This window comes from Mesoplodon mirus (genome assembly GCF_964341445.2).
Source record: "Mesoplodon mirus genome assembly, chromosome: 3".
NCBI classification, from domain to species: Eukaryota; Metazoa; Chordata; class Mammalia; order Artiodactyla; family Ziphiidae; genus Mesoplodon; species Mesoplodon mirus.
In genome coordinates this window covers 62,267,045-62,291,750 of record NC_138978.1, presented here as the reverse complement: position 1 = coordinate 62,291,750, position 24,706 = coordinate 62,267,045, and the positions used below count along the sequence as shown (strand labels likewise).

The 24,706-nt window shown below is 40.7% G+C and overlaps 1 protein-coding gene across 4 annotated transcripts in view; it reads left to right on the top strand.

Annotated features, from left to right (window-relative positions):
• The window catches only part of WLS (Wnt ligand secretion mediator), a 106,157-nt gene that overhangs the window by 32,981 nt on the left and 48,470 nt on the right, over window positions 1-24,706 (top strand). For all 4 annotated transcript variants that reach the window (XM_082612404.1, XM_082612405.1, XM_082612406.1 and 1 more), the window contains exon 2: window positions 5,765-6,037. In XM_082612404.1, the coding sequence (XP_082468530.1) occupies window positions 5,765-6,037 (273 nt within the window). The remainder of the gene's footprint in view (window positions 1-5,764; window positions 6,038-24,706) is intronic.

Sequence of the window (24,706 nt, the reverse complement as noted above, 5' to 3'; positions counted from 1 at the left end):
GAGCCTGTGCTCCACGATGGGAGAGGCCACAACAGTGAGAGGCCCGCGTACCGCAAAAGAAAAAAAAAATTTGATGCTCAAACACAGACCGTACGATTGGCCTTCGGTATCCTCAGATCAACCAGCCAGGGATTGATCTGCTGATCAGGAGGGCCGACTATATAGTGCCATTTTACAGAAGGGACTTGAGCATCCTCAGAATTTCGTATCCATAGGGGCCGTGGAAGCAATCCTCCACGGATACAGAAGAACGACTGTATTGTGGTTTTCTAGATAGCCTCTGACCCAGCACATGCTCTTCTTCAGCGCCTTCCCTACTCCTGTCCCCTTTTCCACCTGGCTAACTAACACCTGCTCTCCTTGAAGTCTAAGTCCAGGCCTCGGGCAAGCAGCTCTCCCAGCCCCCTTCACAAATGATGCCTCCTGTGCAACATCTGTAAGGGCACGTTTCTATCAGGATGGACTTCTCTGCCAACTTCTCACCCTCCCACACTCGACTGTGAGCAACTCAGGGTCTGGGACTGTCATTTGTCTCTATCTTTAGTTTGCACAGTGCCCGCATAATAGTAATACTCCTAGATAACTGCTAAAGGAAACTTCTTTACTTGTAATAAAGCAAAGAAATAAATAGTCTGTGTTGGCTTAAACGGAGACCATGTGTCATGTCAGCATGTTGTTTTAATTTTATTTTAACTTTTCTAGGAGGCAACCAAGTCTTGTGTCTCTGTCCAGCTCTCTAATTAAAGGTTCTGGCGGGAGTAGGGGCTAATGATTTGATGTTGACTCAGCTTTGAGCATGATAGCGGTAGTGGTTGGCCAGATAGTAATTTGTAAACTGGACAGCCATTTGAGATGCCATAACAGGAAGCTGACTGGAGTCAATGAATATTCTTCCAAAAGAAGTACAGGTTTAGTCATTTGTTCACTTACATTTTTATTCAAGGTTGCATTGTAATGATGACTGGAATTTTTGCCTCATTCTAGTGAATTCATTTCTCCTGGCTTCCAAATATCTGACTATGGCCCTTTCTCAGGTAATGTCAGGGTAAATATAGTATCACCACAACTATACTTACTTTTTCCTGTAATTATTTATGTATTGTCTGTTTTCCCCATTATTTTTACATTCCACATGGCTGGTGTCTGTTAGGTTCCCTCAAGCACCTAACAGTGCTTCGTGCATAGTAGGTATTCAAGACATATTTGGTGAATGCAGTATGAGCCTTAGTGATGTATGTCACTGAAGGGTCACTGAATTTTTAAAGAGGCTTCATGTTGTGTTTGTCCAGTTTTTCACAGCCTCGAATTAGAAGTCTTATTGATTTCACATCACTTTAAATGTTGTGTAGTGTCATATTTCACAGTTCTCTGCTATTGTGGAGAGACGGAGGCCAAAAATACTGTGTTGAAATACAGATAAAAAAAGGAAAAAAAAATGGCCTATGTTTGACACGGTAAAGAGAACTGGCCTCAAAATGGGGTGGTGTTTTCAAAGAGTAACTTGTGTTTTATAACTTCTGTGCCTACTCCAAAAGTTGTGTTAACCTACCATAAACTAACCAGTCCACAGTGCCTGGGCATATTCATTTTGGGCCAAACTGCTCTGTCTATGAAATTGTACTGATGTAGAAGTAGCTTTGGGCCACTTGTTTTCAACTAAGTGCTACGAATGGGTAGAGTAGGGACATTTATAATATGTGCTGAAGCAGCTGGGTGATATTACATTACTATCCTAGGAATACTGAGGAGTGGTTATTTTTAGCTTTCACCTGAGCAAACATGACTCAGTTTGTTGACCTGAATCCATCTAGTTCCTTCTTAAGTACACAAACTATTAATCCCTAGAACCATGCTGGCGACTGAGGCCTTCCTTGCATATAACTGTTGGTTAGTTGACTGTGGCTTGTTCAAAGGTCACAGATAATTTCAGCTTCTCCCATTTCATTCTCTTCTCTTACAATAAAGTCCCTCACACTTTTTAAAAATTTAAAGACAGAAATCAAAGTTCTTTTGATTTTAGCCACTGCTTTGTGATCTATGTAGTCACATTGTTGGCTATAGCTGATGAAAACACCTTCTATAGTAGGCAAGGAGCTAAGAGCTATAGACTTTGTTTTTGGCTTACTTTGATATGCTTTCTACATAAGAAACACCTGGAAATTCACTTTTAGCTGGAGTAGGAAGCTGTCTTAAACTGTAAACATGTTATTCAGGGAACATTAACTGTCCATGTTTGAATAACAGAATGTCTGTTTACTTTCTCAAATAATACAAGGGTTTTGCCTTTTGAGCACTATTAGAAATGGAAAATGTTGAATTATCTTCAGGTTTTTAAAGTTATACAAAAGGTTTTTTAGACTAGATTTATTCAAGTGAAGAAAAATACTTGTGATTCTTATAGAACAGCTTGAGATGCACTTGCGGCTTCCCAAGTTCATTGCCATGATATTTATGAAAATATTAGTATTCCTGGGATTTTCTTCTTTATGCAAGAAACACTAGACTAATGAAAGAATGAAAATAATTCAGGCTGCTACAAAGGCAGGCGTTCACCGTGTCCATTAAAAATGCAGCCTTTGTGCCTGTAAAGTGTTCAGCTTCTCTGTTATTAAGTTTGGAATGTGGTTTTGGAGGTTAACTGGGAACTCAGATAGTTATTTTTCATTTTGGTCTAAGGAGGGAAAGACTTGTTTTTCAAAAGGAAAAAAAAAATAAAGAAATGAAAAAAGGTTAGGTTCATTTTGGAAGAATAGAAGTTTTAAAATGTAGTAACTATTTTCTGCAGCAAATAGTCAGTTTGAGTATGTTAGCCAAAAATAGAATTCGTGACTTTTGTCTCCCTGTTTATTCTCCAACCACATTAAAAGAAGTTTAGTTAAATGTGCCATTTGGTCTTTGTAATGTTGGTGGGCTATTTAGCAGAGTCAGGCTAACCAAAGTTTGATTGGTTCATATTTCTAATAATAAGTGAGATGTCTGATTTTAGATGGATTAGGTGTAAAATGTATTCATGATACAGTTTTGAGTTTTAAAGAAAAACTTCCCTGGCCTGGATTAGTGGTGGCTCTGTGTTGTGGTATTCAGGATACTACATTGAAGAACTTTCAGCTAGAGTTTAGCAGTGCTGTGTTTTCTGGCAAGTTTTAGTAGGCATCATCCCAACTTTCTGGGAACATAACATTTTACTACTCAAAATTTACTGTTAGGATTGATATTTAGGGTTAGAAAAATGTGTATTTGAGCACTAGAAGTAGGGCAAAGTATTAATAATACACACTCTTGCGTCATAAATGACTTTTCCTCTTGCTTTACATATTCCTCTAGTTGCTATTTGATCTCTGTCAAGTAAGAGATGATTTCTGTTCATAAAGGGTCTGAAAGCACTGCATGTCAGGTATCATATGTGCAAAATTAAACATATTTAAACCATGCACATAAACCAGATTTATGTTTTCCTTCCACTACTTTCAGAGAAAAGTTTTATAAATAGATTTAAAAATATATTGTAGTAGAAGGGTCTACATGAAGAAAACTATGAAAATTTTCAAAGAGATATTAAAATGGACTGCAGTTAATAAAGAAGTGATCACTGTTCTTGGGTGGGAAAACTAAATGTCAGGAAAGGATGCTGACTCTGTCCACATTAATTTATAGATGTAATGTAATTTCAATCGGATCCCAGCAAAAAATATAAACATGAAATGGCATGGGGGAGGGGTTTTACTCTATCAGATATTGATATAAACCATCAGTTTACGTGACTTAAAACCATGTTGTGTTGGGCCATGAATTTACAGTCCAACACATGGAAATAGACTAGATTGTCCAGAAATATCTATTTGTATACATAAGACAAAGGTGCTGTCATAAAGCAACAAAAAAGGAGAGTTTGTTCAGTAAAGAATAATTTAAATATTTAGAAAAATGAAGCTAGATTCTCACCTCATCCCTTATATCAAAACAAATTCCAGGTGGATCAACTATTTAAATATTTAAAAAATGAAATTGTTAAAAATGACTAGAAGGTAAAAGTTTGTTGAATTTGGAGATTAGAAAGTCTCTCTATACACAGAAGAATGGGAAGAACATAAAAGTGTGATTGTACATGAAATCTGGGATTTCTCTGTATTAAAATATGCCGTAAACAAATTGAGACAGCAGAGGGAAAAGTTGAGGTAAATCACTAACAAAACATATTAGGCAAAGAATTATTCTTATTTATAGACAACCTTTACAAAACAAGGGGTGGGGGGTTATAGCTAAATTAAAAGGGTGTATCGTGTGATTATTTTGCAACCACTAGTTGAAAAATTTTAATTACATAGAAAATGTTTATAATATAATAGCTAAAATTAATTTTATATTTTTTCATGTACTTTCAAGCACTGTTCTGAATACTTTTCATATGTTAATTTGTTTAATGTATACAATGACTCAGAAAGTGTGACAAGATCTGAGACATTGAGGAAGTGATTCCAAGGGAAATCGAAGCCAATGACATTGTGTCTTCTGTCCACAGTCCCCTCCCCTCCATGGAGATGAGTCCTTGGTTCCAGGTCATGCTGTTTATCCTGCAGCTGGACACTGCATTCAAGCTATTATTTTTGTCATTTAAGATATAACAAGACTAATACACAGACAGGTTTAGAAATTCACCCCAAACTTTGCTAGCTTGGATTCATGATGACACAACCAGAAATGAGAGAGCCAGGCAAGTTGGCTTCACAGCTTGTGTTATTTACCACTGTTCTACTCTACTTTGCTAAGTGATTAAAAAGAAGAAGCTACAAATAGGTATGACCCTATTTTGTAACAATATGTGTTAATATTAGTATGTATTTTAAAGTTATACAAATTAATTCCTCTATAAATTTGTATCTAGTTACACACTCATAGAAAAGACAGATAATACTTTGATATTTTTCCAACAGTGGTTACTTCTCTTTAGTGGGATTTTGGGTAAATGTTGTTTTGAACTTCAACATTTCTGTATTTTGCAAATTTTCTGTTATAATTATGTGACCATTTTATAATCACAAAATTGTGTTGTTAATGTTATATATTTCAAATTTGATGATCCCTCTTGAAATGCATGTATCGTATTTTAGTATATCCTTGAAGTGTCAGTCAGTGGTTGGGTTCCATCCTCTGATAGGTACATTAAATGGGGGCCCAAAGTCAGAAAAACTCTTTCTCTCAATCAAAAGCAGGGTTGTAGAATTTCAGAGTTAAGAAGAATCTTAGAAACCAGCCATCTTGCTTGAATTTTAGAAGCCAACCGTCTTATTTCTCAGTTGAGGATCCTGAAGCTACTATAGATTTAACCAATTTACCCAAAATTACCTGAGAGTAAGTCATTCAACCAGGCTTCAGACCCAGGTCTTCTGACTTCAGACACTGTGTTCTGTGAAGCCCCTGAGGTCTCCAAGCCCTCAGGCAGGTGGAAAGTGAAGCACAGTTGATTTTTGTGACATTTGTTTGGAATGAGGAAGGAACTGAACAAAACTGAAGAAAACAAATGTATTCTTTCAATAAATAACAGTCACTGAAAACAATGGGAAGGCTCTTGGGGATGCTTTATGATGCCTCTGGAGGTCACTGAAGGATCCTCACCCAGATTTGGGAGATCTCTTGGTATTAATGACCTCAAGTTATAGAAGGTGGTGTGAAAAATGGAGAGAGGACAGTAGTGGAAAGAATATTAGAAAGAAATAGGCACTTCCGTGGATGATTCTTCTAAAACAGGAAAATATTCTCTTTTCAGCTCCAGGACCCACAACGGCAGTGTCCTACATGTCAGTGAAATGCGTGGATGTCCGTAAAAACCATCACAAGACAAAATGGTTAATGCCTTGGGGACCCAACCAGTGTGACAAGATCCGAGACATTGAGGAAGCGATTCCAAGGGAAATTGAAGCCAATGACATTGTGTTTTCTGTTCACATTCCCCTCCCCTCCATGGAGATGAGTCCTTGGTTCCAGTTCATGCTGTTTATCCTGCAGCTGGACATTGCATTCAAGCTGAACAACCAAATCAGTAAGTGCATTCTCCCCATCCCTCTCCTATCCTGGAGAATTTCTCTCTTCAGGCTTTTCAGAACCAGTTATAATAACAATAAAATAATAGTATTACTAGTGACAATTATCGACTGCTTTCTACTTACTAGACACTTTTCTGAGTACTCTACCTGAATTAACCCATTTAATTCCTAGAGGTAGGTCTTATTTCATTTTACACATAGAAAACTCAGACATCAGTGAGACTGCCCAAAGTCAGAAGGCTAGAGAGTGGAAGAGCTGGAATTCAAAGTCAGGCGGCCAGAGCCCTGCCCTAACCAAGTTTCATCACCTCTCTAGTTCTGAGAGGGAGCTCATCCTAGTGGAGTGATTTGAGGGTTTCTGAAAGGTCCCATCTTTGCAAATGTCTTTTCTGGCTGGGCTTTGAGTGAAGCCATTGTCTTAGAAAAATATACCTGTCAAAATGGGAATACCAACCCACGAGCACCCATTTTCCCACAAACCAGGTTATTTTTCTAGCTTACTCAATTATGATTCAAGACTCTGAGGGCATGAGGCATATAAACATTTTGTGAGGAGAAGATTATTGGGTGATTTTGGAGAGGAAGATCCACTTGTGGCATCTGAGGACAGTATAAGGAATCTTCAGTTGAGAAGGAAGAGAACGTTTTTTACTGAAGCAGGATCAGGGGGGAGAATGAAAGAGAAAAAGGTGTGTTGAAGACAGATCTGCCTAGGGCCTATCCATGGATTAAAGCACGTTTTCAATTCTAATTTTCCTGTATCAACAATTATCTTGATACACAATCACATTGATTTTACTCTGTTTAGGAGTTGGAGCAGTATATGTGCCTGGTTGACATTTTATCTGGAACAGATTATGCTAAGATAATTTTTCAAAATGTAGAGTTTCCACCCTACCCCTAATTCATTCAGTCTCTTACCCATTATTTCAAACTGTTTTTGAGTACCCACTACGGCCACATACCAAATTGATGGCTGGACATGTGGTTACATGTAAAGACACTGTCCTTCAAGGGGCTTATAGTTAAGTGGAATTGACAGGCAAATAACCAGTCATTACAGTAGAGTGTGCTAGGTGCTGTGACCAAGGTATACCCAGGAGCTGTGGGAGCATAAAGAAAAGGCTTCAGAGCAGAGAAAGGGAAGGCTGCCTTGGTGCGCATACACACACGTGTGTGTGTGTGTGTGTGTGTGTGTAGAGGTGAGCAGACACATCTTTGAGGTGAGTGTTAAATAGTGAAAACCCTGACAAGGAGTTGGGTTGAGGGTGGGTGCAAGTGGAAGAGTACTTTAGGTAGAAGTAATGGCTGATGGACACATCTGGACCTTCATAACAGCATTCAAGTGGTACTTCCCACATCCGTATTCTCTTGCCTATTGACTTGCTTACTCATTCATTGCTTGTGTAACACATTTGTTCATTCAAGCTTTATTAAGTCTCAGCCATGTGTTAAGCAGTAGGTACTGAAGATACAAGATTGAATAAAGCACTAGGGAAGAAGTGGTTGGGAGAAAGATACTTAAACATACCATAAGGAAAGATAAGTGCTATAACGAGAGGAATATGCCATATAATGTGTGAGAATCGGGCAGGAAACTTTGCTATGAGGTTAAAAACTGAGACTAAAGCTAATGTATATATCTTGAGGTTTGGGCTTTCATAGTCCTAATTCTAAGAATGTATTCAAGGAAAGGAGAATTACAACAGTTAGAGGAGCCATGGTAGGCTGACATGGGTAGATTAACTGGCTCATTTATGTTTTGGTGTGAAGGTCAAGGACAGAGTTTTCTGTTATCTGGTTGTCTGTTGTGTATTTCAGGAATAATGTTCCCAGACAGACTCCTAGCTCCAAGTATAAAGGAAATGATTTACTCTGTAATAGAAATTAAATAATTGCTCTGTATTGGCTGTATTAGTGCTGGGTATAACAAATTATCCTGAAATTTAGCAGCATAAATCAATAAGCATGTATTATCTCCCTATTTCTCTGGGTCAGGGATCTGGGTACAGCTTAACTTGGGAGTCTCTGGCTGAGCTTCTCTTTTGAGGTTGCAGTCAAGGTGTTGGTCTGGTCTGCAGTCTCATGAGAAGGCTTGAAGGCTCGACTGGTGGAGATCTGCTTCATGTGGTCACTCATGTGGTCGCTGGTAGGCCTTGTTCCATCACCACATGGGCCTTGCCATGGAGCTGTCTTAGAGTAGGTCCCCCCCACCCCTCAATAAGGGCTAGTGATGAGAGAGAGGCAGAGGGAGAGAGAGAGAGAGAGAGAAAACGCAGGTGCCTAAGACAGAAGCCACTCAGTCTTAGAAGTGACATCTCATCTCTTCTACTGTATTCTACTGGTTAGAAGTGAACGAGTAAGTACAACCCACACTTGAGATTACATATGGCATGAATATCAGGAAATGGAGATCATTGAGGACCAATGAGTTGATCAATCAAGCCTATATGATGAAACCTCCATAAAAACCCAGACGGAGAGCCTCCAGGTTGGGGAATCAGAATGCTTCCACGTGGCACCATACTGGACCCCAAACTCCATGAGGACAGAAGCTCCTTTGTTAGGGATCTTGCCCTATGTATCTAGATGTTGATTTGTATCTACTTTAATATCTTTTGTAATGAACCTATAATCTAATTAATAAATGGGTTTCTGAGTTCTGTGAGCAGCTCTAGCAAATTAATCAAACCTGAGAAGGGGGTTGTGGGAACCTCTAGTTCGTAGCTACTAGGTTGGAAGTACAGGTAACAACCTGGACTTGGCGGCTGGCATCTGAAGTCTAAGGAGGGGACCATGGGATCCTCCATTCTGTAGCCAGTAGGTCAGAGGTGCAGGTAACAACCTGGGCTTGTGATTAGCGTCTGAAGAGAGGGGCAGTCTTGTGCGACTGAGCCCTTAACCTGTGGGATCTGATGATGTCTCTGGGTAGATAGTGTCAGAATTGAGTTGAATTGTAGGACACCCTACTGGCATCAGAATTGTTGGACGTGTGGGAAATTTCACACCCCATCCTTATTGGTTGTCAGAACCTATTACATATCTTAATAACTTCACAGATGAATTGCTTCCCATCAAATATTAATTCTAAACATCAAAAATGCCTATGTTGGTAAGGCTTTAACTAAAACATTGCTATATGTAAATGAAATGTGAATGCATCTTATGGTTTTTTTTCCCAAGTACATCTTCAGGTTCCAAAATATATTTTATCTTCATCTAGAAAAAGAGTGGACTAAAGATTCTTTATCTTAGAAACATACTTTAATTTCTTATAACGTGAGGGTCTGCACTTAATAGGGGCACACTAAAAAATTTTTTTCCGAGCGAGGGCTACTCTTCGTTGCAGTGCACGGGCTTCTCATTGTGGTGGCTTCTCTTGTTGCGGAGCAGGGGCTCTAGGTGCGCAGGCTTCAGTAGTTGCGGCATGTGGGCTCAGTACTTGTGGCACACAGGCTTAGTTGCTCCGCGGCATGTGGGATCTTCCCGGACTAGGGATTTAACCTGTGTCCCCTGCATTGGCAGGCAGATTCTTAACCACTGTGCCACCAGGGAAGCCCCCCACACTAAAAATTTAACAAGATGGACAGCTAACAGTTCCTTCAATAAATGTATAAAATAACTGAAACCATAGAGTCATCAAGAAAACCAGATCAAAAAATGCTTATTTTGAGCAGTAGCTCTGGGTGGAGGCTGTTGACTTTAATATGAAAATGTTACATTTTGGGTTTATGAGAATATTTTTTCTTTAAATGTATTCTCCTTACCTTTTGCTTGTGGGCATTAAGGAGGGCATTGATGAAAGAGGGATGGTATGTCTTTGCTGATTGATATAGACATATACACACATACATATATTTTAATTATAATAATATTTATAAGACATGGTAGGTCTGGGTTTTACCCTGATCCTTATATTAAAGAGTATGTGCAGCTGCCGGTTCACTTTTTATATTTTATCATTGTTTGGATGCCTTTCTGACAGCAAGAGATGGGGCAGAAGAAAAAAGATAAGTGTGGTGAACAAGATCCTATTATATGTGGATGGCTTTCTGTTTATCAGAGATTCAGCTGTAGCAATATTACCTCAAATGGAAGGAAAAGTCAGGCCAATCCTGTTTTTTTTTAAACTTTCCTAGACAGTCTGTGAAATGAGTTTCAGATTTCAAGTAGTAAGAGATTTCACATTTGGACTATGAAATTAAAGTTAGGATTATATATATATGTGTGTATATATATATATATATGTATTCAGAGTTTTCATGTATCTTTGAAGGGTCTTTGAGCAGATAAAATAATCTAAGGACTCTATATTTTAAAGGACAGTCATTTGGTGCTAAATTTTATTCATTTTATTTTTAAATTTATTTATTTATTTAAAATTTTTATTTATTTATTTATTTTTGGGTGAGTTGGGTCTTCGTTGCTTCACGCAGGCTTTCTCTAGTTGCGGCAAATGGGCTACTCTTCGTTGCGGTGTGCGGGCTTCTCATTGCGGTGGCTTCTCTTGTTGTAGAGCACCAGCTCTAGGCATCGGGCTCAGTAGTTGTGGCATGTGGGCTCAGTAGTTGTGGCTCTCGGGCTCTAGAGCACAGGCTCAGTAGTTGTGGTGCATGGGCTTAGTTGCTCCATGACATGTGGGATCTTCCCAGATCAGGGCTTGAACCCGTGTCCCCCACACTGGCAGGTGGATTCTTAACAACTGCGCCACCAGGGAAGCCCTGTTTATTCCTTTTAAACTTTCAATTTAAGATGATACAGGTTTTGGCTAGGATTTGAAATCTTGACAATCCATCAGAAACTGAATAAGAATTGACATTCACTTTAAAAACTGGTCATTGTTTCATCAACTTCAAGATTTCATCAGACTGGTGTTTTTTGGAGGGAAATGATGATATTATAGGGTAATTTACAGTAATAAAAGTGTTTAGAGAATGTGTATATTTTATTTGATTGTTGAAAAAGATGATATTCCATGTTTATTATTCAATAAAAGTAATCCATACTTGAAAAAGCAATTTTAAGCAGAATCCCTACTATCATTTTTAAAACATAAACAGTTAAAAAACCTACAGTTGTCATTCAGTAATAAGTATGAAAAGTAGTAGCCAGTTCAACTTGTAAATGGTGATAGTTTTAAAACTATAGTCTGCAGGATCTGGGAAGGGAAAGCCAGTTGAATAGAATCTAGTTCTAGATGCTTAGAAAGGGGACATTTCAGTAAATGCCAATTACAGGTGGCCCTCCGTATCTCATCCTTGGATACTGAGGGCCTATTGTACTATGGTACTTTGTATAGGTTACTTGAGCGTCCATAGATTTTGGTATTTGCTGAGGGTTGAGGGTGGAGGGTGGTCCTGGAAACAATCTCCTTGGATAACGAGGGATGACTGTACAAATTCTGAGCAGACCTGTCTGTTGAAATCTATGTTTGGGTCACTGCTGACTTTTACCTAAACATTTCAGAGGCATGGAATTAATGTGTTTGTCAGGGCACAAATGTGGTGCTTCTATAGAGTTGAAAGAGAGAGAGAACTTCAGTTTTTGCTCTGGAGAGTTAGAAAATGGAGGGAGTGTGAGTGGACTAAAAAGTGTCAAAGTCAACCTAAACATCTGGTGTCTGGATGGTTGATCATTGAGAAAAATGAATGCTTATCTATGTGATGCGCTTAGATTGTTCTGTAACAGCAAATTCTGTTACTTGAAAATATCCTCTAGAGTGGGTGTATGTCATCCTTTTTAAAGTGTTTTATCAGTCACTTAATTTATGTATGTATTTGTGAAATACAGGTTTGGGTTGGCTAAAATGGTACCCACTTGTAATGGAATGTCGCTCTACTGATTACAACTGCAAGTCACATACTTAGCATAACCTCAGACTCTCCATGGGGCTTCTTTTGAGGAACTTGGGTGGAGAGATCAAAGAAGGAGGCTTTTTTTGACATGTCTCTACCCAGCTTTCAAATCTACTGTTGAAATAGAAGCACTGAAATTCTTTGGCAGAAAGCCTCAAGGTGGATTGATCTGTCTTGAGTAGTAAATCTAGGATTTCAGGGGTCTAAATATCCCTTAGGATGAAGAAATACTGATAAATGGTGTGGGATGGGGAAAGCCAGAGCATTTATTCTGTTCTTAGGTAATGAAGTCATTATGTTTTGCCTCGAACCCCGTGCTGTACGCTATAATTGAGTATTGTCTTATTTGCTTGTTTCATTCTTGCAAATGACTACATGTAACGATGGAATTATTTCTGTAACAAGTGATTTTTCTTTTCTCAAACTGAAAACATTTCTGTAAAACATTTCTAGTAAAAAAAAAAAAAGTAGAATGATATTATTACCCAGTCATTTTTCAAGTTAGATGGCTGAGTGTCCTGGGAGGAAATTGCCTAACTTTTTATGAAATGATTGTGTGCTTCCATTTATGTATCTATTATAGAATGTTAGTTAGACACCACATGAAGACAGAATAAAGGAACAATCTGCTGACTGTAGAAAATAAACTGTCACATTATCTAAAATGATTAGGGATGAATTTATAGAAGGAAGAAAGACGGAATCCTATTGTGATCTTATTGTTGACCATCAGCAAGAGTCATGGTTCTTAATTCTATTATATTTTGAGATGCCTCTTGGAAAGAGTCCACAAAGAGAGCTCAATGGGGCAGAGGATTCTGTACACCATAAAACTACAACTACTGTGATGGAACAGACCATTGGTAATATGGTATTCACATAACTGGAATTCCATGCTTCATCAGATAATCCTCTTTAACAAACTATACTAAAGCAAGTCACTGAGAAGAAATCTAATTCTACCCTCCCACTCCCATTCCCCCACTTCCCCTAATAGGGACCTTCTTTTATTCATGACCATGTCACAGTCTCTATTTATAAGAAACATTTCTGATTGGACAGTTTTTGTTACAGGCTGGTGACACCAAGATTTTTTAAGTTACCTTTTAAATTTCTTTACCTGCCCCAGAGTCAATGTGAGCAGAAATAAAAACCTCAAATTTTTTATCTCCTCTTGCCCCTCCCCCTTAAAAAAAGATAAGCTGAAAAAGCTCAAAACACACCGGAAAGATGTGGCAGACTTAAATGGAGTGGGGTTTGAGGTGGTGGGTAAAGGTAAAGAGGTTGTCACTATTCGAGATGGATTTACACGGCCATTCCTTTTTCTTATGGAGTCGTGTTTCCCCTTCAAACCAAGGCTAGAACCTAGAACTTACAAGCATGACTCAGTCTTACCTACTGACTTGAAATAGAAGGAAACTAAAGTCGTGGGAGAAGACCATATTTTGTTGATTAACCCAGGATAGTGAATATTAAGGACATCATGTTTGTTTACTCTCATTGATGGATTATCTTTCCCTTTGCGGGAATCTTCAGGCACAACTTTGGAATTAACCATTGTGAACGTGTTTATATTGGCAGGAGCATGGGAACCTTTGGCTTTGTTTTATTTGGGTGTGATGGGTGTAAGCACGTGACTTGGACAGCATCACTATAAAGCTGTCTGGATCTCTATATCTGGCTCAATGGTTTTGGGTTCTGTATTTCCAAATGAAAAAATCCAGTTGAGAAACAGAGTTGGGCTCTTTCAAAACCTTCCCAAGATGTTTTATTAATGTTTATAGTTTGCTTATCCAGTCCCTCCCACTTCCTTCCAGTCATTCATTGACTTACCAGTCCATTTAACATTGGAAGCTAGACCGTTTTGGATTGGTCTTTAGTCTTAGCAAAACACTCATCTCTGGTGTTGAATAATTTGCAGTAATTGTTACTAAACATCAACTGTGTGATTGCAGGCTCTGAGCACTGGAAGATTGGTTAGAGTGCTGCTGGTCTAATTATCTTTAACCAGGAGTCTATGGGTAGGGTTCAAGGGCCACATGAGCCCCTGATACTCTGTGAAATTTTAGTCATATTTACTTATGTGCCTTTTGGGAGTAAAAGGGTTTCTGGCTTTTGTCAGGTTTTCAAATGGGTGTTTGGCCCCAAAATGTTAAAGGACTAGTCCTTTAGTTTACTAGATGAGGAAACCTTACAATACTTGCCCACTGTAGCACAGCTGGCTGGAGACAGAGCAGGATCTCCTGGTGTATATCAGCCATGTAGGCAGGTGGATGGTACCTAGCAACAAGTAGCTACCGTATACAGAGCAGTGAGCCTTCTGCCAAACAGCGGCCTCTAAGATTCTTGGACAGAAGTTGTGCTGGTCTTTCTAAAATGGTGTATTCTCTATGTTTTTTTTTTTTTTTTAATCTCCCAAGTTCAGGAAATGTAGTGCAGTCTAGAATCTAGGCTAGGAGGTAGGCTGGTCCTGTTTATAGTGCCACAGCTGCAGATCACCCATGTGTCTCATTTCCTGCTCTGAGTTTAGAATATAAATGAGGAGATTCTCTTTGCATCCATAACAAGTATATCCTGGTTACTAAAATAAAAGCCTGGTGACATCAATGAAAAATGGGAACAGCAAAGCCACCAGCAGCAGCAGATTCCTTGTTGGTGCTCCACTATATATAAGGTGTTTTTGTGCTTTTACCTCCTCTTCTAATTTGGGGTATTTTTGTTAATATTTAAATGCCAGTCAATCACCACATAGCTAATATGAGGTTATTTTATGGGGAATCATACCTTTATTTTGGGTAACCTAAGAAAATATGAAGTAAAATTATTTTCTGGATGATGCTTTTCAAAGCAAAAGAAAGTTAGATGGGGAAAGAAAATTCTTTGTTAAGCAAAGCAGAATTCTACTTGCAAAAGTGCCAGGGATTCTACAATGGAAAAAACCACTTTCTTCAACAGCTACCTACTGTCTACACACTGATGCTAGAAATGGTTCCAGTTCCTCTTTTGCTTTAGTAAGTTAGTGCTAATGGTATTAGTAGGAGAGGTAGTAGTAATTCTTTAAAGGAAGAAGAGGTTCTGGTTTTTTAATTGTTCTGGTTTAGGTTGTTTCCTAAAGTAATTGTCCAATGAATCTATCTTTCCTGCCTTGCTGGTTATTCATATTATGACCACAAAGGAAAGCCCAGGCCTGACCTAACAAGCAAGATTATGTGTTCTTTAAAGGTAAAGGTTGGGGGAAGATTGTAAACATTTAAGTTTAGTTATCTTCTAAAAAGTTACTGTCAACGTAGAAAAGAGTTTTAATAGTTGAAGTTGTTCAGCAATGAAAAGGCTGTCTCTTCAAGTAGTGAGCAGCCTGTCATTGGTAGTAATCAACCAGAAGCTGGTTGAGGGGGGAATTATAATGATGACCCCAAGTGATAACTTGCATTTGGTGGTGATTTCTTTACAAAGTACTTTTGTACTAGGAGTGCTGGTGGTTGTCTGTGTTGCCAGCCATTTGCTTTGGCCTCATGTCATTTTCCTGCAGAACTTGTCTATCTCTCCTCTCTGATTGTGGGCTTCCACCGTGCCTGCTGAGTGGGCACCTGGCCACATGATCAGTCCCCCAGCCACAGGTGATTGGATTAGGATGGGCCCTTGCCCCAAGGGGGAACAATCAGATTCTCTCTTATAACAAATCGGGATTCACTATTTCTAGGCCCACCTTCATTGGCATTTAAACTGAAGAGTCCTGGGGGCTACCTGGGCAGCAGGTGTTGGAGATGTTGGAGAGAAAAGTTGTTTGGCAGATTGGGAAAATCAGATGCGAAGAGAAAAGTGGAGACAAAGGACCATAATTATGGGGTATAATTATGATCAACTGCAAATGATGAATCTCTCTCTGACAGGTTTCTCTTCCTGGTTCTGGTTCCTCAAGCTTGTCAGCACTTTGTGTCCTGAGTTTCTTGAGATACCTTTGTATCCTTCCAGCTAATTTCTGCTTAAGCTAGTGTGCATAAAATCCTGTTACTTGCAAGCAAATCATCTCTGATTAAGACAACTTTATTTTATTTCATCTGATCATCTCAATAGTTCTTCTCCCTTATAAAATCAGAGGAAACTGAGGATGAGAGAAGCTAAATGATTTGTCCAAAGGCTCCCAGCTGAGAAATAGAGGGGTTACAAGTGAAAGCAATCTTGGAACTCTAGTGCCTTGATCCCACTGAGTCTATGGCGTGAATCCATCCATAGTGCTCTGGAGAGGCTTCCTGATCTGAGTGGGAAATCATACGAGATGACTCCTAAGGTTCCATCCACTGTACATCTCTTTTGCTGAAGAGTCCATGACTCACTTAAGATTCTTTGGCTCTATAAAAATCTCATGAGTATCCCTTCAGCTTTGTGAATCAGTTACTTCAAAGACTTTAAGTGTAACCATTTTAGAAGATGCTGCTCAGTGGGGATGGATGCCTCTTTGTTAGTGGGTGAACTTAGTGTTGAAATGAGTGAGTTTTCTTGTCTTTTATTTTGTTACGTGTTACCTTGTGTTCATTTCTAGTCCTTGGGTAGGCAGACAGGGTTGGTGTACTGGAAGTGTATTTTTAGTCTGACATTAAAAAATGTATCATAGACACCAACACAGGAAACAGTTTTTAGGTGAGTCAGTATACAAATAACCTCAAAGAGTTTTCATAAAGGGATGGTAGATCTTTTAAATTTAACAGTCCAGTTTCTGAGGCCCCCTTCCCAATGTCCTGCATTCATTTATTGCTTATTTATTGGGCTTCTACTATGTGCTGGCATTTTTTACTCAGGAATTAAGGTATAAAGATAAGTCCTTATCTTTCATAATACAGTTTCAAAAAACATCATGACCCTTCTTTGTTTACTTCTCCCTATCCTGAAAGACTGAATTTTGAGGGCAAGGACTGTATCTTGTTCTTGTATCTTTGGGTCCCTAGCACAGCCCCTGGCACAGTAAATACTTGAGATGTAGTCAAAAGAATTAGGTGCTCACTGTCTAATTCAGAGAGAACGAAACAAAAAAATCACAGTAATGTGTTCAGTGCTAAGTGCCCAGAATATTCCGTGAACACAGAAGGGGAAATGATGAACTAACTGCGAAGATAGTTTTTTAACTGAGTCTTGAAGGGTGGAGTCTTAAAGGAGATGCTGGAATTTGTGACTGTCTACTATCTGATGGCAAAGGAACAATCCAAGGGCAGCCTTATTTTGTTCTGGGAAGCCAGAGTTTTGGGGCCAAATCCCCGACCTATCACTTATAAATGATATGACACTTTTGGTAAGTTTGTGAACTTCCTTATACTTCATTTTCTTTATCAATAGAATAGATATAATGGTAGTACCACCCTTATTAGGATTGTTTTAAGGATGAAACTAGAATAAAATACACATGAGGCTTCTACATAGTAAGTGTACAGAGTAAATGCTCAGTAAAGGTGAGTATTATTCTTGGACTTGAGCAGAGAGAAGAAATGTGAGTTCTGGAGAGAATATAGTAGCCCAGAAAGGGAAGCAGCAGGGTCAAATGTGCAAAACAAGGACCTGGGTGGATGATGGCCTTAGGCCTTTCATTACTTCAGGACAGTGGTTCTTAACTTTGGATCAAGGACCTTGACCTTGGGAGAAAAATGTGCATAAGCCCCATTCAAATATTTTGTATTCATACTTCAACAGAAGGTTGAAGGTCATCTGTGGAATTTAGAGGTTTATGAATCTCAAGGTAAGAGTTCCAACTTCATGGTATAGGTAGACCCCATGCGTGCCAAATTTCATGTTGATCACCACCTAAGCAATTGGAGAACACCGTAAAACAGAAGTTACAGGAAATTCTCAGCATCCTTAGGAGAATATGTCCACAAGGGATGATTTAATCTTATTTGACTGTAAACATATGAATATGTAAATTAAAGTGTTTGGGAATAGAGTAATAAGTCAAGATGGGAGCGGAGGTATGTGGGTGACAACCTTTTAGAGGTCTGCAAACTGAGATTATAGAAGGTATGTGATTTCTCCACGGTCATCTGGTTTGCAGCTGAGAAAGGCAGGACTAAGACCCATATTTTTCCACCGTGAAATACTGTGAAATGACGTGTTGTATGCAAAGGACAGTAAATTTACTTGTTAGAAGAATTCTAGATTGGAGAGAAAAGATAAGCTCCTGACAGATAGAGGGCCAGTCTGTGAGTTGCCTTGATGACCGGGCTAAGAAACTTGGAGTTTGATCCTTGAGAAAAGGAATTGAAAATCACATATTTAGGGCTGAAATGAAATGTGGAATTCAAGATTTGAGACTCATAGCTTGTCCTTTGAATTATACAGCAGCTGGAAATCGAATTTCTTTTTTTTCCATCTGGACTTCTCTCATGGTGGTCTTCCCGACGGGAGGGCATCTGTGAACTTTTTAATGGGAGAAGTCGTAAAGCTGGGTTAGGGCTGTGTTCGCACAAGGCTGGCTTCCGAGGCAGGTAAAATCGAACTCCCCTTTTTCTTTTCAGTTACAGACACAGCCATTGCTGCCACCACCAGCTGAGTGACTCGGAATCTAGGGGTTGCCAGTAATTGTGGGTTTTAAGTCACAGAGGAGAAAGATAAGAGGCGAGCAAGGCTGGTTTTTTCACAATTAAATGTTGCCTCTCGGGCTTCTCTGTCGGCAGGAATCCAAGAGGTCAGGACCCACCAGCCATATTATTTTTCTCCCTGGCTGCCTGCTGTCATTCTTATCCCTTCCTCATTCATGGGAACGAAGAAAAGGTGGGTTGGAAATAAAAAGCTTGTTCTAGCCTACTTTTTCCTTTACGAAACTTGCCGGAAACAAAGCTTTCCCGTGAAACAGACGGGATCCCCTCTGGTAGCTGGCTTTTCCTGCCAGCAGCACAAAGATATTTTCTGGGGGGGGAGAGAAACCATTGTTGAAATGCACTTTTGTCCTTTTATAGTTATGACTTTGTTTTTTCTCAAGGACTGCCATGGACTCCGGTATTTTTGTATTTGTTTAACTCATGTTAGTCAAAATCAAGTTTTTATCCCTGGTTGCTCCAACTCCAATATAAGTGCCCTGAGGGCAGGAATTGTTCTACTGTTCTTTGTTTTTACTGCAGTGCCTCAAAGGTAGAAGGCAGTTAAGCAGCTAGTGGTTTAGTTTTCTGCATTCATGAGATGTTAGAACTAGAAGGACCTTAGTCATCATACGTTCAACTTAAGTGTTTAATGAAAGAATACAGTGTGTACAGTGACTTACTCCAATTGTACAGCTAATTAGTGGCTTTTCTAGAGCAAGAAAAAGGCCTCGTCCCCGAACTCATGACATGATGGGAAAGGCCTGGAGTGGTGGAGGTGGGCAAGCCTGGTTCATAGTTTGCCTCCTTCCCAGTTTCCTCATTTTGAGATTGCAGGTGATCATTTACATCTGGCTGGCATCTATGTGCAGCTGAAAATGTCTGCACATAATAAGCACTCAAAAATGTGAGCTTTAGGGCTTCCCTGGTGGCGCAGTGGTTGAGAGTCCGCCTGCCGAGGCAGGGGACACGGGTTCCTGCCGGGGTCCAGGAAGATCCCACATGCCGCAGAGCGGCTGGGCCCGTGAGCCATGGCCGCTGGGCCTGTGCGTCCGGAGCCTGTGCTCCGCAACGTGAGAGGCCACAACAGTGAGAGGCCCGTGTACCACAAAAAAAAAAAAAAAAAAAAAAAAAAGTGAGCTTTAGAGAATCATTGTTTTATTTCTTTTTGAAATACAAGACCTCCTTTATAAGAAAACACATTTCTTTTTTTAATTTTTATTTTATTTATTTATTTTTTATGTCTTTAGAATATCCTTTATTATTTTTTTTAAACATCTTTATTGGAGTATAATTGCTTTACAATGGTGTGTTAGTTTCTGCTGTATAACAAAGTGAATCAGCTATACATATGTCCCCATATCTCCTCCCTCTTGCGTCTCCCTCCCATACTCCCTATCCCACCCCTCTAGGTGGTCACAGAGCACCGAGCTGATCTCCCTGTGCTATGCAGCTGCTTCCCACTAGCTATCTATTTTACCTTTGGTAGTGTATATATGTCCATGCCACTCTCTCACTTCATCCCAGCTTACCTTCCCCCTCCCTGTGTCCTCAAGTCCGTTCTCTACGTCTGCATCTGTATTCCTGTCTTGCCCCTAGGTTCTTCGGAACCTTTTTTTTTTTAGATTCCACATATATGTGTTAGCATATGGTATTTGTTTTTCTCTTTCTGACTTACTTCACTCTGTATGACAGACTCTAGGTCCATCCACCTCACTACAAATAACTTAATTTCGTTTCCTTTTATGGCTGAGTAATATTCTGTTGTATATATGTGCCACATCTTCTTTATCCATTCGTCTATCGATGGACATTTAGGTTGCTTCCATGTCCTGGCTATTGTAAATAGTGCTGCAATGAACATTGTGGTACATGACTCTTTTTGAATTACGGTTAAGAAAACACATTTCTGGGATCTCTTTAATGTCAGAAAACGTAGCCTGATTGCTGTTGTGAGAACAGCTTAGGAGGGAGAGCAGGTTAATAGGGCTCCTGGTTGGATGCAGCGTAGAATTGCCTACAAGTGGAAACTGGTCCTGCCCACAGATAAAAAAGGCCACAAGTGCAATGCTTTTGCCTGGGTCCCATCAGCCCTCGCTGGAAGGGAGTTGGGTTGCTATGTTCAGCAGTTAGTAAAGGATGCCTGCTGTGCCTGCCTTGCTGAGCAAGAGGCTCGACTGTAGGGGGTGGGAGGGCACGAACGAGAGTCCACGGGCCCAGCTTGCGTCAGGAGTGAGATAAACATAAATGACGGTAGGTGATGCAGTGGGAGAGGGGAAGGCCAGGGTCTGAGGGAACACAAGAGGCACTGGCACAAGGCATGCAAGAGGACGCTTTCCAGGCCTGGTGTTGTTCAGAGGCAAGTTTGAGGAGAGGTGCACAGAGAGACCGACAGAGATGAAGGGGGTGCCAACATTACATGAAAGAGGCTTTCACAGGAGAGACTGAGGGAGACAGCTGGAGAGGAAGAGCAGAAGAAGGAACCTCCTTTTAGTACTGGTGGCTTTTATTGAGGGAGGGGCCGTTGAGGTCTTCGGGGCCCAACCCAGGGTCCTGGTTTTCTTCTCTCTCTCACAGACACACACGCCTTCTCCACCCTCTTTGTGGTGTTATGAGTCCAACCATCTCCTGGAAGCCTGAGCAGCAGCCCAACATTGTCCCATTGCTGCCCGGAGGTCAGGGAATGCCCTTGCTGATGATCAAGGGGAGGACCTACTCTGCAAATAGCACCCCAGTCCCATGTGCAATAATTCCCCACCTAAGCCGCACGAAACACATACTCTGTGCAAATAACACTGGCCTGACTCCAGCAGTGACACAGCTGTTGAAACAGCTTAGTCACCGGGGCGATGGAGGTGGTGTGGCTCGGGAATGCGGGGTGCAGCGATCTGACATTTAGCTGGCTGGCAGCCGCCCTGAGAGCCAGCACCGATCTGTGGGAGAGCTGCAGAGAGAAACTGCTTCCTGTCCACAAGCATTCCCTTGTTTCTTTTGAAGCCCAACCATAATCCCCTCCCTGGGCAGGACAGACTGGGGAACAAAATGTTTTGGGACCGAGGAGAGGGGAAAAAAAAGGGTGAATTCCTTTGAGACACCTGGTTTCTTTCCCTTAATGATCCATGTTAATTTCCTGGATAACTTTTTTTTTTTTCCTGCCTCAGGCTAGGCAGAGTGTGATTTAGACTTCCTGAAGGTAGGGTGGGGCAGGGGGGAAGAGCTAACTTATCTAGAAAATGGAGTGACTTTCTTAGCTTTTAAGGTATCCAGGTAATGTAGGAAAAAGTTAAGAAGACAAGTCCTGGCCCTCCTGCCTGATCTTGATTGCATTTCTTCAGCCGTTTCATCTGCCAGAGCTCCTGTCTGAAGGACTCTGGGCAGATCTGGGCACATTACTTCACTGGTTTCATCAGGATTTGAGGAGGACTAATAAACTGCCACAGAGTGACCCCATTCCTCTTCCAGCCCTTTGAAGAAGTGACCTTTGTGTTTTCTCTTTATCCTGGACTTCTTCTGCACTGTTTGTTTTGGGAGTTGTTAAGTTAAATTAGCCATCCCTTTCCTCTCCTGGTTACTGTATGAGAATGCAGCTGTCAGTCTGTGAACTCTGCCGTCGTCTATTTTTAGATTCAGTGTGAATGAAGCTCTCTTCTCTAATTGCATTCAGAGAGAGAGAAAGAGAGAGAGGGAGGGAGGCAGGTAGATTTTTGTAACCATCACACTGGCTATTATTCTAGATGCTCTGTGCACTGATGGTGTCCTGGGGAGAAAGCAAAGAAACCCACTGTGTGTTTCCCTCCCTTGGCTGTCAAGTTTGTTTTCACTCCACATTTATGTTGATTATGGTCAAATAGGAAAGAGCAGTGTCGCCACATTTGCTCTCCAGTGTTTTAACACTTGCCAGCTTGGATGGTTCTGATTTCTCTAGCTTTTTAAGGAAAAGATTGGCTCATTGTTGAGTTCAAATTCCTTGGAAAATGGGGAAGGTCCTTCTGGTGACCTTTACTATGAGATGAAATAATCTTAAACATGCTGAAAACTGTGTAAGTGCAGCGGGCCACAGTTTCTTCTAGATCTCTCTGCCCCTTCCCCCACCTTATCCCAGTCTGCCTTTCACACAGCCGCCAGATCTCTTTACTTAAACATCCTTCTAAAGAAAATGCTGGGACTTCTCTGGTGGCGCAGTGGTTAAGAGTCCGCCTACCAATGCAGGGAACACAGGTTTGATCCCTGGTCCGGGAGGACCCCACGTGCTGCGGAGCAACTAAGCCCGTGCGCCACAACTACTGAGCCTGCGCTCTAGAGTCCACGAGCCACAACTACTGAGCCCACGTGCCTAGAGCCCGTGCTCTGCAACAAGAGAAGCCACCGCAATGAGAAGCCCGTGCACGGCAATGAAGAGTAGCCCCCGCTTGCCACAACTAGAGAAAGTCTGTGCGCAGCAACGAAGACTCAACCCAGCCAAAGAAATAAATAAGTAAAATATTAAAATAAATAAATAAATAAAATTCAGCGTTCAGAGCACGTTTCTTCTCTTTGTCAGAAAATCCTTCCTCCTCTCAACCTTGTCTGTTTTCTCCACTCCTTTTCCCATTCCCCGCCGTATTGAATTAGTTGATTTCTCTGACTACACTGTCCTATTTTTTGCTTCCATGACTCTTTAGGCATGTGGCTTCCTCTGCCTATAATTTCTTCTCCTGCTTCCTTACCTAGTGAACTCTTACTCATCCTGTGATTCACAGTTAAACATCATCTATTCTAGATGAGATAATCTAGAACGTCATGTATTCTATGCTGCATTTCTTGTCCCCCTACCAGGCACTCTTGACATCTTTGTGCTGACTACAGTCATCCCTGGATATCCCTGGGGGATTGGTTACAGGACCCACCTGAATATCAAAATTCATGGACGCCCAAGTCCTTTGTGTAAAATGGTGCAGTACAGTCAGCCTTGTATATCTGCAGGTTCTGCATCTGTATATAGAGGACTGACTGTATATACCTACTTTAGATGTACTACCCACATGAGATAGTACTTATTTATGTATATGCCGGCATATACATAAAAAATATATGTATATTTCCCCACCTTACTGTGAACAATCGAGGGCAATGACTTTGCCTTGTGTGTCTTTTTCATCCCCACTATTGTGCATAGAAACTAGTAGGTGCTTAAACATATTTGGTGGAGGAAAAAATGAATTGGATTGGATGATCCACTTAGAATTAGAGGTTTCAGAGGTACATTATTCCATCTTGGTGGCCACACCAGCTGTTAAGACTTCCTGTTATGAGTTCCTGATGGGCTTCTTTTCTGTCTTGGAAAAGTAGGCTTGAGTAGATTACCAGAGACCTGACATGTTCTACCCAAATGGGTGCTGTACAGTTTTTCTTCTCTGAAGTCTCTTGCCAGTAGTTCCAGCTCTTCTCTTATCCCTATAGACTTGGGCAGGTATGATACACACCTCAAAGACCCATCTTTTTATTGCTTTACTTAAACCTTAAACTCTAGAACAGGTCAGAAAACTATTTGGTTTCTAGTCCCTGTGGCTACATCTTTTCTCCTCCTTTACCCCTACTAGCCCTCTCAAGCAGAACACTACTGCATCCCCATATTATAATTCAGATGGAGAGGGAGGAAGGACATGGTGCCTCCCTCAGGCTCACTCCCCTTCCACCCAGCCCCGGGAACAGCATATTGCTTCTTGATGGGACCCTTGGCCAAATTTGAGGAACATCCTTTTTTCGGAGTGTGTGTGTGTGTTGGTGGGTGGGGGGGGGGGTGTGTGTGGGAGAAGGGAAGCAGGCAGTGGGGAAAAGAAAGTGAATGCCACCAAAACAGAGCAAACTATAGACTACACACGTTTGTTATAGAGGTGATGGAGTGATGGAGGGAATTTTGGATTGTAGGAATATTTGGAGAAAGAAGAATGATATTCATTAATTTGGCAAATATTTAATGACTATCTGTTTTGGAAAGACATGGGTGATAGAGCTGTGAGCAAGACTGAGGTAGTCCCTGGCTTTCAGGAACCTCTCAGTCTAAGTGGGAGGTGGGTAGGGAAAGAGATACAGGTAAGTAGTCCTGTAGCTGAACTGCAGTAGGATACGTGTTATGGTGCTGGACACACAGGGTACTGTGCGAGCAAGAGGAGGGGCACTTCATCCATTTTAGTGGGTGAGGGAAGGTGGGAATGAATCTGTAGAATTCTAGAAGATGAGCAGGAGTTGTTCTGGCACGAGTGGGAATGCC